Raw genomic sequence first — 14,975 nt, 5'->3', positions numbered from 1 at the left:
TTTTAAAATCAAATAAGTAACTTAGGCATGAATAATATGGGAATTATTTTATAAAGTAATAAAGGCAGGACAAAAACCTAATGAATAAATAACCTCCCGCAGGTACAACATTGGAAGTATTGAAGGGAAAAAAAACCTCATCACTTAAAATTTTGTGGACTAATGTTCACATAGAATATAAACTTTTAAGTGAAGAAAATTAGGACTACTACAGTACATACCTATAATACAGTATGTATTTTTGTGAAGACAGATTTTAAACACTCATTTTAATGAAGATAAATATTGATAGGCTGAATATTACACTGATTCCAAGTTTTCAACAATGGATAAAATTGGCATCATATGCAAATTTATATGGAATTTCAAAAAATCTGTCTTCAAACGTTTGAAAAATACTGATCTAAGCTGCTTGGAAAAGTGCATGAAATCACCCTTAGGGTTATAAAAAGTATTATGAACTATTCTCAAACAAGTTATATTTTTTCAAGGGAATTCAATATTTACTCTTGATTGTATAAAAATGGTATGTTTTTAATCTCGGAATGGAAACCTAAAGAAAACCCTTCCCAATAATAAAACGATAAAGAGTTTTACTAATTTTTGCCAGTAAAAATGAAATATTTATTGTAATTTTGACAGGCTTATCTTGATTTTCTACCATTGTCTTTTTACAATTCATACTATCTACCTCCATCTGAAGGTAATCTGTAGTCCAAATCATCCAAATCTTCTCTCTCTTTCTCATATCTCCCTCGCGGGTCCAATAAATCAGAAATCAACAATGTGTAACTTTTTCATAAAATTCTAAATTTTTGCCTTCAGGAGACAAAGATTTAGAATTTTCTCACTATTTCTTAGTGAGAATATTAGTCTTGAAATTCTTTATATAATGAATCACACCTCAATGAAAACTTTGATAGATTTTTCTTTTTAAGTTATAGAAATTGTCACTAATGATAATTTGGAACACTAATTAAATGATCCTATAATAATCATTTATCAATGAACAGAAGTTCGAGTTCTTAGTACTGGGTTACAGAAAGGATCCACATTGCACAAAGCAGGAACAGGCTGTAAGAATCATGCTTGTTATAAAATTCTCACAATTGTCCGACTATAATGTCACTCTTCAGAGTAGTTACAACTAAAGTAGATGAGGAAAAATATTGTTTTCTCAGCACGAAATACTGTATCTTGCAAACTGAGAAAATGAGAGATCACTGAAAAAGCGCAACCTTGAGAAACATGTCAGGATCATGCGCAACAACTATGCAATTAGCTGTGCTAAAAAAGTCATTTGGAAAGACCCTACAATAATGTTATGTTATCCTGTTAGTCACTACCTTGCCAGCTTTGTAGAATGCTGATCTCCTGATGGGTTAATAGTATCCTTTCACCCAATGATTTACTTAGAATAGTTTTGTAGTGTCATGCACAATAATTTCCAGCTGCCTTTAGCCCAAATAAAATTCCTTAGGAGAATTTTTGACCTGTAGTAGCAAAAGAATTACAGGGGAAGTATAAAAAACCATTTATCTCTAACTAAGCTTACCTTATTGCTCACATTTTACTTGCTGTTACCCAATATTGGATGGATTGTAGATGTTTGATTACATATAAACAACTGCCAACTTCAGATGATCATTATGATCGTGTAGTTTAGCTCTACATTAGTGTAGCAATAACTGATAATCAGTAAAAAATCTAAAATATTCCCCAAGAGCAGTAATTTTTCAGATTCTAATGTAGACAAAACTTGATTTCAATAAATATTCATGAAGCTGAAATAGGCATCTATGAAATAATGCCAACTATAGGTTACCTAGTAAGATACAATCTCAAAAAAAAGCCATGCACCATAAATATATCTTGAAAAATATAATCAGAACATTGCCATCCTGGGTTAAAGGGAAATCAAGCAGGTTCTAAACTCACTAAAGACCTAGGTTCTTAAAGTTACAATATCAGGTCCCTTTTTAAATTTACTCTATTAATATAAACCCCAAAACAGAAGCTCTCTATTCACTTGTTTTGTTATCAATATATAATAAAATACGCATTAAAAACAAATAGTTACTGAGCATTTTAGAATACTCTCAATAAATAATGAATCTGTCACCTATGTAAGTTAGGACAGTGTACCTGCTGAAGCAGCAACTTTTGCTGAGTTTCTTCCCAAGTGGAGCAAGCCAAGAAAAGGTGAGCCTCTTATAGTCTTGGGTCTTATCCTTTTAGCTTCTGGGACTAGAGAAAGGATGCACAACTTTTCCTGAACTAAGCTTGCTTTTAGAGGCATATGAATGATGGTGCTCAAAATGTAGGTGGGGGGGGGGTATGTAAAAAAATGCCTGGGTATATGCCTGGGTGTATTTAAAAATGGGCAGAGGAGTTGAAATGATCTAAAACATTGAAGACACATACATATCAAAGGCACGTACGTGAAAGATCACACAAACTCTTACACATTCATTCAAAATCAATTGTGCCCATATATATTTATTTAATTCAGAATTAAGCAATTGCATATGTACACTTAAATCCAAACACTCCCCAAAACCCACCTCTCTCTTAAGCACACTGACACACATTTATTTGTTACTGCATTTAGGCTGTATCTTTTTCTTAGACCTCAAGTCTGTTTTGCCCAGAGATACTTTCTTATTTTGTAACAACAAGCCTGTCTATTAGGTTATTCTGAGAGAAAATGGCTGGCCCAAAGTCACACAGTGAGCATGTGGCCTGGCCTAACTCTCCTCTTTTAAATTTTTAATTCGTTTGATTTTATAAATTAGGTGTTTTAATCTGTGTTTCGGCCAAAATATTTAATAATTTTAAGGGACTTTTAATATTTGTATTATCTGTATTTTATCTTGGCTGTTCACCGCCCTGAGTCCTCTGGGAGTAGGGTGGTATAGAAATTTGATTAATAAATAAATAATAAATAAATAAATGTCCGTGGCAAGGTGGCAACTTGAATCTAGGTCACTACTGAGCTGCCTTTTCAAAGTCCAGCACATTCATGCAAATATTCACATTCATAGTTTCCACTATGGTCCCTCAGAATCTTATGCATTGCTGTAGTAGTACTTATGTATTAAGACACAAGATGTAGTAGTACTTATGTATTAAGACATACAACACATATATATTAAGACACAAAATTAAGACACAAGTAGTACTTATGTATTAAGATACAAGATGGAAGGTCAGGATGACAAAGAAACAGCAGCCCTTGAGGTGGGAAAGCCTATATTCATTCCCAAAATAGACTGTTTGGGAATACTGTTTTTTCTCCAATCCAATAATTCAATAGACAATGAAAATAATGAGGAGTTTACTCAGGGAATCTTCAATGTATAATGTTCTCTTCCCTTGGCATCAAATTGCTGTATGAAAAGTTATTTACAGTCTACTTCAGTTGCATAAGTTGTTTTTGTTTATGTTTAGGAAACGGACAGCTTGCAATATTAAGCTGAAATCTGTGTTACTATATCAATTTCTTGCCTGTAGTGTTAAGAGAATACATGCCCTCTCCCATCAGATATATTCTAGTGAGTAGAGACCCACCCTTATTTTTCAAAATTCTATATTTATGTGGATTAAGAGTTTATATATAGATCCAGAATCTCAAAAAGAGACAAAATAATATGTTTGCTAGCAATGAAGTTCCTTACAATTTACTTACAATTAAGTGAAATAAAATAAAATTGTCTACTTTCATGCAATGAAGTGAAATTCATGTAGTGGTTTAAATAACAATAGTTATTAAAGATACAATAATTTACATTCTTTTCTTGGGACTGTAACAAAGTCTTTATGCATGGCAAAACAAAATTTAAAAGCTCCTACATTCTGAATATTGTAACTATTGCTTTTTATGATCAATTAGTTTCATTTACACCTTTTCTTTGAGAGTTTAAAACACATCGGAGATTATTCTATAATCTCAAATGGATCAGAAAGTTGGCTACAATTATTTTCAAGAGCTAGTGAGGAAAACAGACTTCAAGAAGCTGTGATTCACATTTTAAGAAGCTGTATTTCCTGTGCATAGAGCAAAATGCCTTATTATTTTGTTTGCTGACAAGATGGTTGCTTTAATTATAATTGTAAAAATCTATTCTTTGTTCTTTTAGAATATGATGATGCCCTTGAAGTGATGTCCCGGTGCCTGGAGGCCGTACGGATCTGGATGGGGAGAAACAGACTCAGGCTCAACCCATCCAAGACCGAGTGGCTGTGGTTTCTGACGTCCCGATATAGTCAGTTGGTGCCATCACTGACCATTGGGGGCGAGTTGTTGGCCCCCACGGAGAGGGCTCGCAACTTGGGTGTCCTTCTGGACTCACGACTGTCTTTAGAAGAGCACTTGACGGCTGTGGCTGGGAGGACTTTCTATCAGGTTCCCCTGATTCACCAGTTGCGTCCCTTTCTGGATTGGGAGTCGTTATGTACGGTCATTCATGCCCTCGTCACTTCCCGCCTGGATTACTGCAATGCTCTCTACATGGGGCTCCCCTTGAGGAGCACCCGGAGGCTCCAGCTGGTCCAGAATGTGCCCGCGCGGGTGGTTACGGGAGCTATTTGGTGCTCCCATGTGACTCCCCTCCTGCACGAGCTGCACTGGCTCCCAGTGGTCTTCCGGGCGCACTTCAAGGTTTTGGTTACCACCTTTAGAGCGTTCCATGGCTTAGGACCGGGGTATTTACGAGACCGCCTTCTGCCACCAGTAGCCTCTCACCGACCAGTACGCTCCCATAGAGAGGGTCTTCTCAGGGTGCCGTCGGCCAAACAATCGATGGCGGCCCCCAGGGGGAGAGCCTTCTCTGTGGGGGCACCTGCCATCTGGAACGAGCTCCCCCCGGGAGATACGGAGTATCCCGGATTTGTGCACTTTCCGCCGTGCCATCAAAACATTCTTATACCAACAGGCTGGTCTGGCCTAACCTTGCTTTTAAATTGTTTTAAATTTGTTTTATAAATTGGGGTGTTTTAAATTTGCCTGTGGGCCAAATCATTTAATGTATTTTTAACTGGTTTTTTAATGTTTGTAATATGTGTAGGGCGGTATATAAATTCAAATAATAATAATAATAATAATAATAATAATAATAATAATAATAATAATAATAATAGATGTACTGATCACTACCTTCACATCAAACCAACAATCAGAATATAAAACAAATAAAAAGCAGGTATTTAATACAGTAATTTCTCCATTTTTATGTAATAAAAATGTGCTTAAAAGTTGGTGAACTTTTGAATGTTCAATTGTCTGCATAGGTATGACCAAAACATGACCTGTCTCTACACAAGTCCTAAAATTAGAGAAGGATAATTCAATTAAACAAACGAGTCAAAAACATAATTATTCATTTACTTCTTTAGGAAAATGTTCCAAAGCTACATATTTGTATGTAAGGTGTATGTACGGAAGATTATCAGTTCATTTGAAGGGAAAATTAGTGTATTATGGATGAAACAAAGTAGATTTTTGAGGGCAGTCTGAAAAACAGTTAATGCTTACCAGCTCAGACAGGGTTACAAAAAGATTTCCCCAAAATTGTACTTCACCAGTTCACTGTCGAGCAGATTATTTACAAATGGAGGTAATTAAGACTACTATTATTTTTCTCAGGAAGATTGACCAATGAAAATCATATCAAGAGCAAGGCATTCCATACTCTGAGAGGTCTCAAAGAAACCCATACTAATATCTAAGGAACTAAAGGCCTGTTTTGTATTGGTGAATATCAGACTCATGATGCCATCAGAAGAACACTGAACAACAAAGGTGTGATACAGCAGAGTTTTAAGGAAAAAACCACTACTCCAAAAATAACACTGCTGCCTGCCTAGTTTGCAAAACCCCAAATGGATAAACCAGAAGACTATTGGAAGAATTTTCTGTGAATGGATGAGACCAAAACAGACTGAAAAATGTTATACTGGAAAAAGGCAAACACTGCATCCCAGCATAAGAACTTTATTTCGTCTATAAAACACGGTGGTGGCATATCATAGTTTGGGGATGGTTTGTTGACTCTGGACCAGGACAGCTTGTCATCATTGATGGAACTACAAGATCTGAATTGTACCAGAAAATTTTACAGGAAAATGTCAAGGTATCTGTATATGAACTGAAGCTCAAAAGAAAGTGGGTCATGCAGCAAGATAACGACCCAAAATACACAAGCTGTATCATTAAAGAATGGTTAAAGCAGAAGAAAGTTAATGTTTTGGAATAGCTAAATCAAAGTCCTGTCCTTAATCCTATAGAAGTGTTGTGGAAGGTACTGTAGCAGTTCATGAAAGGAAGCCCACCAACATTTCTGTGTTAAAGCTGTTCTGTAAGATTGAGCTAAATTCTCCAAATTATGTGCAGGATTGATCAAATGTGTAGAAAGCCAATTTGGTATAGTGGTTAAGACACTAGGCTAGATACCAGGAGACTGTGAGTTCTAGTCCTGTCTTAGGCATGGAAGTCAACTGGGTGACCTTGGATTAATCACTGTCTCTCAGCCCAATGCAACTCACAAATTTGGTGTTCTGGGAAAATAGGAGGACATGGGAGTTCAGGTGTACTTGAGTTATTATAAAAATTATAAAGATGGGAAATAAATATTTGAAAAGTTATCAGAAATCTTTAATTGCAGTTACTGCGGCCCAATGAAGGCACACCAATTAATGACAGCAAAAGCTCACTTCTGCCACACACAACTATTTAGCTTTGGATCATTTTCCTCAATAAATAAATAAACAAATACAATGTTATTTTTCTAGTTTTGGGACTATGTGGAAAACAGATCACATTTTAGGTCATATTATGTAGAAAACGTAACAGTCAAAAGAACTCAAAATTAAGCACCATTGCCTAATAAAATAAAACTATTTTTGAAAACCATAAGATTCTAATTATAATATAACTTTATTCTTTTTTTAACATTTTTAAATGTACCTGAAAGTAAAGCACAAACATTCCTAATTCAATAATGTATTAAGGCATCTAAACAAAATAAAATCTTCCAAATAAACACCTTTCCAGAGATTGTATTTTCTGGTAAGATTATGTTATAAAAATACATTCATGCAACTAAATATATTGTACAGTATAGATGAATTACTCCAGCAAAATAAATAAAAGATACAACAGCATGGAGTTTTATACAATGTTTTAACAGAATATATAGTATATCTTCTATACCTTCCTCTTGTTGAGATCAATTTTATTCACAATTAGAAATGTAACTACATTTTTAAAAAAATATATTTGTATTTTATTTCATTTTATACATACCTGATTGGGATTATATAAGAAAAAAGGAGAAGAAACCGAAAAAGATTGCGGTACCATGGTCCCACAAATCCTTGCAAGGTTACCATGACAACTGAAAGTGCAACTAGAGCCAAGAACAGTGCTTTGGTCAGTTGATTCAGTTCAAGATCCAGCAAACCAACCTAAAAGGAAGCAATATATATTTAATAACTATTTTGCTAAATAACTAAATTTAAGCTACGTAACTGAAATTCAAACTACATTTTGTGTTTATTTGAAATATCTAAATATAAACAATTAGAAGAATAGACAAGAATATGTGTAGCTCAAGGTTGAATTATGGAGCCCTTGATGCTCTCTGCGTTTGGCTGTTTTCTTGCAGATGTTTCATTGCTTGACCAGAGTAATATCATCAGTGCTAGTGAGTGTGGGGTTTGCTTCCTGTTAACATAGCTTATTAGAAGCTTATATTAAATTAGAAGAATACACTGATATATTTTATAATATATATTTTATTATAAATATAATCAAATGTTTTACTGTGGCTTTGTTGTGTCTTTATAAATTGGCTTTTTCATTAATTAAAAATTATAGCTGTCTTTGTGCAAGTCTATTTAACCAAGAATAATAGATAAGAGTAATGCCATGATTTTATCACTTTTAAGCTTTTATTACATATAACATGATTTTTAATTGAATTCCTAACTTTGAAAGTCCCTAAAAATACAATTTTAAATACTGTATATATCATTATACCAATATTTTATATATTAGTACATAGAGGGTACTGAGATCTTTATACTCCCACAAGACTTTAAATAGATGTAGGATTAAATATTAGAGAAGACGCCTAGAGAGTAGTTGGAGGGCCAGTTGCACTGAATCTGACCGGACACTGGTAAGATCTCATATTAAGAATTACCTAGTGGCGATAAAAGCAGCGAAACGTACTCATCTTGCTGCTCTTATTGCGTCATCAGATAACCGCCCGGCCGCCCTGTTTAGGGTGACCCGCTCCCTGCTCCACCAGGAAGCGAGGGAGGACCCCTTGGAGGGAAGAGCCGAGGACTTTGTTCAGTATCTGTATGACAAAATCACTCAGATTCGGGAAGATCTGGACTCCGACTGGGTAGATCCAGTGGGGGTGACGGAGGCAGGTCCTGAGAATGTTATCTGGGATGAGTTTGACTCTGTGACCCCTGAGGACGTGGACAGGATTCTGGGTAGACTGAATGCGACCACATGTTTGTTGGACCCGTGCCCCTCCTGGTTAGTGCTGGCTTCCCGGGAGGTGACGCGAGGCTGGCTCCAGGGGATTATAAATGCTTCATTGAGTGAGGGTGTCTTTCCCGCCGCCTTGAAAGAGGCGGTGGTGAGACCTCTCAAGAAGCCTTCCCTGGATCCGGCAATATTGGCTAATTATCGTCCAGTCTCCAACCTTCGCTTTGTTGCGAAGGTTGTCGAGAGTGTGGTGGCACGACAGTTTCCCCGGTACCTGGATGAAACGACGTATCTAGATCCGTTCCAGTCGGGCTTCAGGCCTGGGTACAGCACGGAAACGGCATTGGTCGCGTTGGTGGATGATCTCTGGAGGGCTCGGGACAGAGGTTGTTCCTCTGTCCTGGTCCTATTAGATCTCTCAGCGGCTTTTGATACCATCGACCATGGTATCATGCTGCACCGGTTGGAAGGGTTGGGGGTGGGAGGCACCGTACTACGGTGGTTCTCCTCCTTTCTCTCTGACCGGTCGCAGTCTGTGTTGACAGGGGGGCAGAGGTCGACCCCGAGGCCCCTTATATGTGGGGTGCCACAAGGATCGGTCCTCTCGCCCCTTTTGTTCAACATTTATGTGAAGCCGCTGGGCGAGATCATCCGTGGTTTCGGGGTGGAGTACCATCAGTACGCTGACGACACCCAGCTGTACATCTCCACCCCAGACCACCCCAACGATGCCCTTGAAGTGATGTCCCAGTGCCTGGAGGCCGTACGGATCTGGATGGGGAGAAACAGGCTCAGACTCAACCCATCCAAGACCGAGTGGCTGTGGTTTCCGACGTCCCGATATAGTCAGCTGGTGCCATCGCTGACTATTGGGGGCGAAGCATTGGCCCCCACGGAGAGGGCTCGCAACTTGGGTGTCCTCCTGGATTCACGGCTGTCTTTAGAAGAGCACTTGACGGCCGTGACCGGGAGGATTTTTCATCAGGTTCGCCTGATCCGCCAGTTGCGTCCCTTTCTGGATCGGGACTCGTTACGCACGGTCACTCATGCCCTCGTCACCTCCCGTCTGGACTACTGTAACGCTCTCTACATGGGGCTCCCCTTGAGGAGCACTCGGAGGCTCCAACTGGCGCAGAGTGCAGCTGCGCGGGTGGTGATGGGAGCGACGTGGCGCTCCCATGTAACGCCCCTCCTGCGCGAGCTGCACTGGCTCCCGGTGGTCTTCCGAGTGCGCTTCAAGGTTTTGGTTATCACCTTTAGAGCGCTCCATGGCTTAGGACCTGGTTATCTACGGGACCGCCTGCTACCACCAATAGCCTCCCACCGACCAGTACGCTCCCATAGAGAGGGGCTCCTCCGGGTGCCGTCGGCCAAACAATGTCGACTGGCGGCCCCCAGGGGGAGAGCCTTCTCTGTGGGGGCACCTACTATCTGGAACGAGCTCCCCCCCGAGATACGGAGGATTCCGGATCTGCGTACCTTCCGTCACACGCTTAAGACGTTCCTATTCCAGCAAGCCGGCCTGACCTAAACTTCTCCGCTTTTAAATGGGAATTTTAAATTTGGTTTTAAATTATTGGGGTTTTAAATATGGTTCAGCCAAATTTATTTAATTTGTTTTATCTCTATTTTAAATTTTGTATTTCCATGTTTTATTTTTATGGCTGTTCACCGCCCTGAGTCCTTCGGGAGTAGGGCGGTATACAAATTCAATAAATACAAATACAAATACAATAGAAATCTGAGATTTATCGTTCATAAAAAACATGGAAACATATTTGTAAGACCAATTAGAAATTATACAGTTATGCTTTTCACATTATAGCATGAGTTATTGGGTACTGTATCTACATTAAATTTCTAGAGAGATGTTGTTTTGGGAAGTGGTTGTACTGATATGCAGGTGACCAGCAGCTTTATTCTTCTTTTCAACTAATTTGGATAAAGCAGTGGGTATTTTTAATTGTATTTCATTCCTGCCAATGGACTGGATGAGAGTCAAGAAACTGAAGCACAATCCAACCTTCATATGGATTGCAGTTTTCCTGTAATAAAAGTAAACTACAATATGATTCCCTATGCAATTAGTTCAGACTGAATTTACTGTACTTTGCTTCCACTATTCTTTCATGGTTCCCAAGCCACATGAAGGAGATATATCGGTAAATCCAAAAATATAGAAGAATATTTCTAGTGATTGTTTTTATTTCTGGTTCTAACTTTAAACTTCATTCAATAATTACAAATCCCCCCCTCCCAATTAATCTAACTCAATCCTAGCAGGTTGTATTACCTTTCTGTATCCTCTTGGATTATTACAGAAATCATAATTAATGTAAGAGTTAAATGATTTCAATAAAGTATTCAGGTTTGGATTATACTAAATCAGTGTATGGTGAAATGTGTGTAATAGATTAGTTTCAAATGAAATTAATTAGATTCAGTTGAACTATCTTAGCTTGAATTGATATATTTGATGTTGAAACAGTATATTTTAAAAAAAGGATTTACAAAAGTAAAAATTGTTGAAGGTATTTCTTCAATTACATTTCAATTACTTCTAGTTCAAATATCATAAACTCATACTAATTCAAAAACAGGTTATACCAGTTGACGCTTTGAATATGCGGTTCTAAATGACACTTTTGCAATAAGGTAGCCAAGATAATGATACCACACAGAAACACCAGAGAAAGTTCAGTTTGTTAAAAAGAGTAAGAGGGCATAATATTCCAAAAGGAGAAAAAAATGTATAAGAACAGAATTAAAGTTCTTCTGGAAAGTTCAGAATTCATTGTTGTTTATGGGCAGTCTCTTCCCCAGAGAACTCGGCAGCTGAAGACCACAGTGGCTGATTTATCAACTACATTTAAAAAAGCAAGCACAACGAGAACAAATATCTTACAATATCCGCAGCTTCAACTACTACATAGTTTATGCTTGAATTATTGAGAAAAATAGGTTTCTGGATTAAAATGAAGAAAAATTAAGCCAGGGAAGTAGAGCATGTTTCAAAGCCCTGATCTTTTTGCGTTGACAAAGGCAGTCTAAGTTTCAGGCCTCGCTGAGGATCAGATGAAGTCATTATTCATTCAGTCAGGGAAAAAAGACTCAATTACCTCAACCTAAAGATGCTATCAATGAATGCAAAGTGCATATTTTACTCTATTCATCCAAATCCCATTAAAAAGTGAAAGGAATGATTTAATCTGGCCTTCTAGAGTTGGGCTTTTTTTTTGTAATACAATAAAGAATCACTGTCTCGCAATATGCATAACCAGTACCTCACACTTTTCTTGCTGCATCATAGCTCTGAATGACTGTAAAAGCCAAGACAAAACCTGACAGAAAAGAATACAAAGTTTCCTTTGAGAAATGGCATTTATGGGCCCAAATGTTATGCATAGTCTCTGAGTACACATATGCAGATAACCAAAAGGATAAAAACTTCCCTAATTGATGGAGATAGATTTGGATGCAAGTTTGGAGCTCATTCAATAAGTTTATGTGCTCTTTAAAATTAATGTAAAAGGTTTTAGAGATACTTAAGTGCTTAGCTAACATGATTGGTTATGTATACTAACACTTCTTCCATTCACACATGTTTATGGTTTTATCATTTCTATTATGTACGTACACATACACGTACACACACACACACACACACACACACACACACACACACACACACACGGTTTTCTGATATGCCAAAAAGCAACCATGCCACATTGTCTAACATTTGTAAAAGTTATTTGTTAAAAAAATATTTAATATTAAAAAGGAATACATTTTGTAATATAAACAAGCAAATAACTTCATCAAAAAAAAAAATTAATTCAAATTTAATCCTAATATGGCTGGTTTTTTTCTATCTTCAATACCTGTAGAATATTTTTTTCATGTTTACCATAATATTTGTGTTGTTTTAAACAACTATGATAACAAAAAGAAGTTTGAAACTGGAAATTTTTAATCTCTTGGGGAAAATTTGTACAAAACAGAATAGTTTTGTAAAGGGGGTGTTGTAGGATAATGAACACAATAATTGCCTCTATAATCTAAAATGCTACTAATGGCAACAATCACATATCCATTTAGATCCTCTTTAATTTATGTACCAAGTTTTAAGTAGCTAATCACTTTCAGTAAAAAAAAATGGATTATACCAACAATAAGGGGAAAGAATGATATTGCTTCGCTTAAACAAGGAAATATCTGTTCTCAATTATTCAATTATTTCAAATAATTGAATGAGCAAGAGTTTTAATTTCTGAATGATAAAGCTAGTATGATAGATAATTAAGAAACAATATAAAATAAAAAAATATTTGATTACATCAATAATAAAGGGGACGTTATTAAAAGGCCATCCAATGTAAAACAAAACCATTTAAGAGCCTAATCATATATACTTCTATTGAGAACTAATTAAAGCTGTGATCAACAGCTCTTCCGTTTAATTATATTGATTAGACCCTAGTATCAAATTGTTCTGCAAAAGTGAAGCATTCCACAAAAATATTCTTAACTGTTATTTATGGAAAGTCATGTTAGATCAATTAAAATATTAATTTTATTAAAATGAAATTAATATATTGTTTAGAATATAAGATGGACACACTTAAACAATCTAAAAAAGGGTATCAAAAAAACTGAAGAATGCCAGAGTTACATCTTTTTTGTAAGAGATCCACCTATCTGGATGCTTTTAAAATTAACAATCAACACTCTCTAACCTATGGTTAATACTTCAAGCACTATTTTTTAAATTTTCTTTTAATTTTATTGTCAAATGTTATTTCAAATCTGATTTTCAGTGATTCTTTCAATATTCTAACTCGTCTACTTTTCATTTAGAGAAATTATTACTAAACCTAAGCAATTTTTAAATATTTGCATATACAGTACATATGACTTGTATATCATATGGATATAATATAGTGATCACAAGAATAATATAGACATCTGTCAAAAATCTGAATTACACAGATATATATATTACACAGAAGCAAAGTATTTTATTGAATATGACAGCTATCATATAAAAAAAACCCACTACTAAACTAATACTAAAATATAAAAAGTACATTAAAATTATAATTACGGTATCATTCAAATTAGGTAAATTTTAAAATCAACTTTACTGCTTTATTTATCAGTTCATACTTGTTTGATATAAAAATATATACGTTTATGCATATTTCATCTGTAGTCCAAATATCATTTTGCCTTTTGATTAATAAATACAAAGTAAAAGAATTTGTCATTATCTGTATTTTGCCCAAGGCATCTCAATTATTTAATTGCAAAGGAAAGCAATGGCTGAACATGGGAATGCTTCCCAGACAACTAAAAATCTATTCCAAACCTTCTGTACTGGATTACAGTTATTAGAACAAATAAAAAAAAAATCTTGCTATATTTTAAGAAGACATAAATCCAAAATAACTTGACAACAGGATATTCAGTCTGGGTACTTACTGGAATAGATATTTATTTTTTAAATAATTTGACTACAAAATGATATGTCAGCAGCTCTATTTCTATGTATTCTGAACTATTCATCAACTGTCAAAACCTAGAATTTAATAATACATTTTGTGTTTAAGGGCTATGTTGCATTTATCTAAGTTCAAACCTTTGTAGAAACGAAGAACAACAGCCAAAGGCTGCTGTTCTTAGTTTCCTCAAAGCTTTGAATACGTTCCACTAAAATGGCAATCTAAATTTAAATGAGTCAGAAAAATGTAGTGAAAGAATGTCTGTCTATCTGTATAGGAATTACTTGAAGCAAACCCATATAATGATGCTAACAGCTGGTTAAACAAATAAAGGGATGAATCTTAAAAAGTACAACTAGTTTTTAAAATGTTTTACAAAAAATATTAACTGAATTTCAACATCCAAGTTTACAACTATCAGGTCAACTATTTCACTGTTTTTCAGAAAAAATGTCAAATAACATATTAAATGCATAGTAAGTGTTTGTGTGATCCTTGGATACAATCTAATTCATAGCCTAATTCAGACAGCAGAGGGTGCTCAAGATTGATACAACTGATCTAAACTAGAAAATGCCTTGTAAAGTAAAGAACTTTTATTTCCATTTGGATGCTTCACAACTAGTCCTAGGGAACATAACTATCCAAAAGCTTTCATGAACAAATAATTATTGAAGACAACTTTATTTGAACACACATAGATACACACACACACACACACACACACACACACATACTTGAAAATGGACAAATATTACTAATGTGGTCTTGATAGGTGTTTTGAAATGCTTTCCTTTTGTGTTGATTCATCCTTCATGGTTTCCCTGTTCACCCCAACAGAATGCTAATTTCACACCACCTTTTTCATGTATCAAAGGCCAACGTTTCAATATGCTACCTACACCTTTAGCCGTACAGGTCCTTAGTGCAGTCTGATCTAAATATTGTGCACAAGATTTTTAATTAATACA

At 35.9% G+C, this 14,975-nt stretch overlaps 1 protein-coding gene across 3 annotated transcripts in view; it reads right to left on the bottom strand.

Moving 5' to 3' along the window:
• The window catches only part of ATP9B (ATPase phospholipid transporting 9B (putative)), a 150,954-nt gene that overhangs the window by 60,858 nt on the left and 75,121 nt on the right, over positions 1-14,975 (bottom strand). For all 3 annotated transcript variants that reach the window (XM_070940655.1, XM_070940653.1, XM_070940654.1), the window contains exon 12: positions 7,304-7,464. In XM_070940655.1, the coding sequence (XP_070796756.1) occupies positions 7,304-7,464 (161 nt within the window). The remainder of the gene's footprint in view (positions 1-7,303; positions 7,465-14,975) is intronic.

Source organism: Pituophis catenifer, unplaced genomic scaffold (assembly GCF_029215685.1).
Source record: "Pituophis catenifer annectens isolate HBS135680 unplaced genomic scaffold, rPitCat1.0.hap2 SCAF_3, whole genome shotgun sequence".
Classification (NCBI taxonomy): Eukaryota; Metazoa; Chordata; class Lepidosauria; order Squamata; family Colubridae; genus Pituophis; species Pituophis catenifer.
This window is presented reverse-complemented; position numbering and strand designations above follow the sequence as displayed.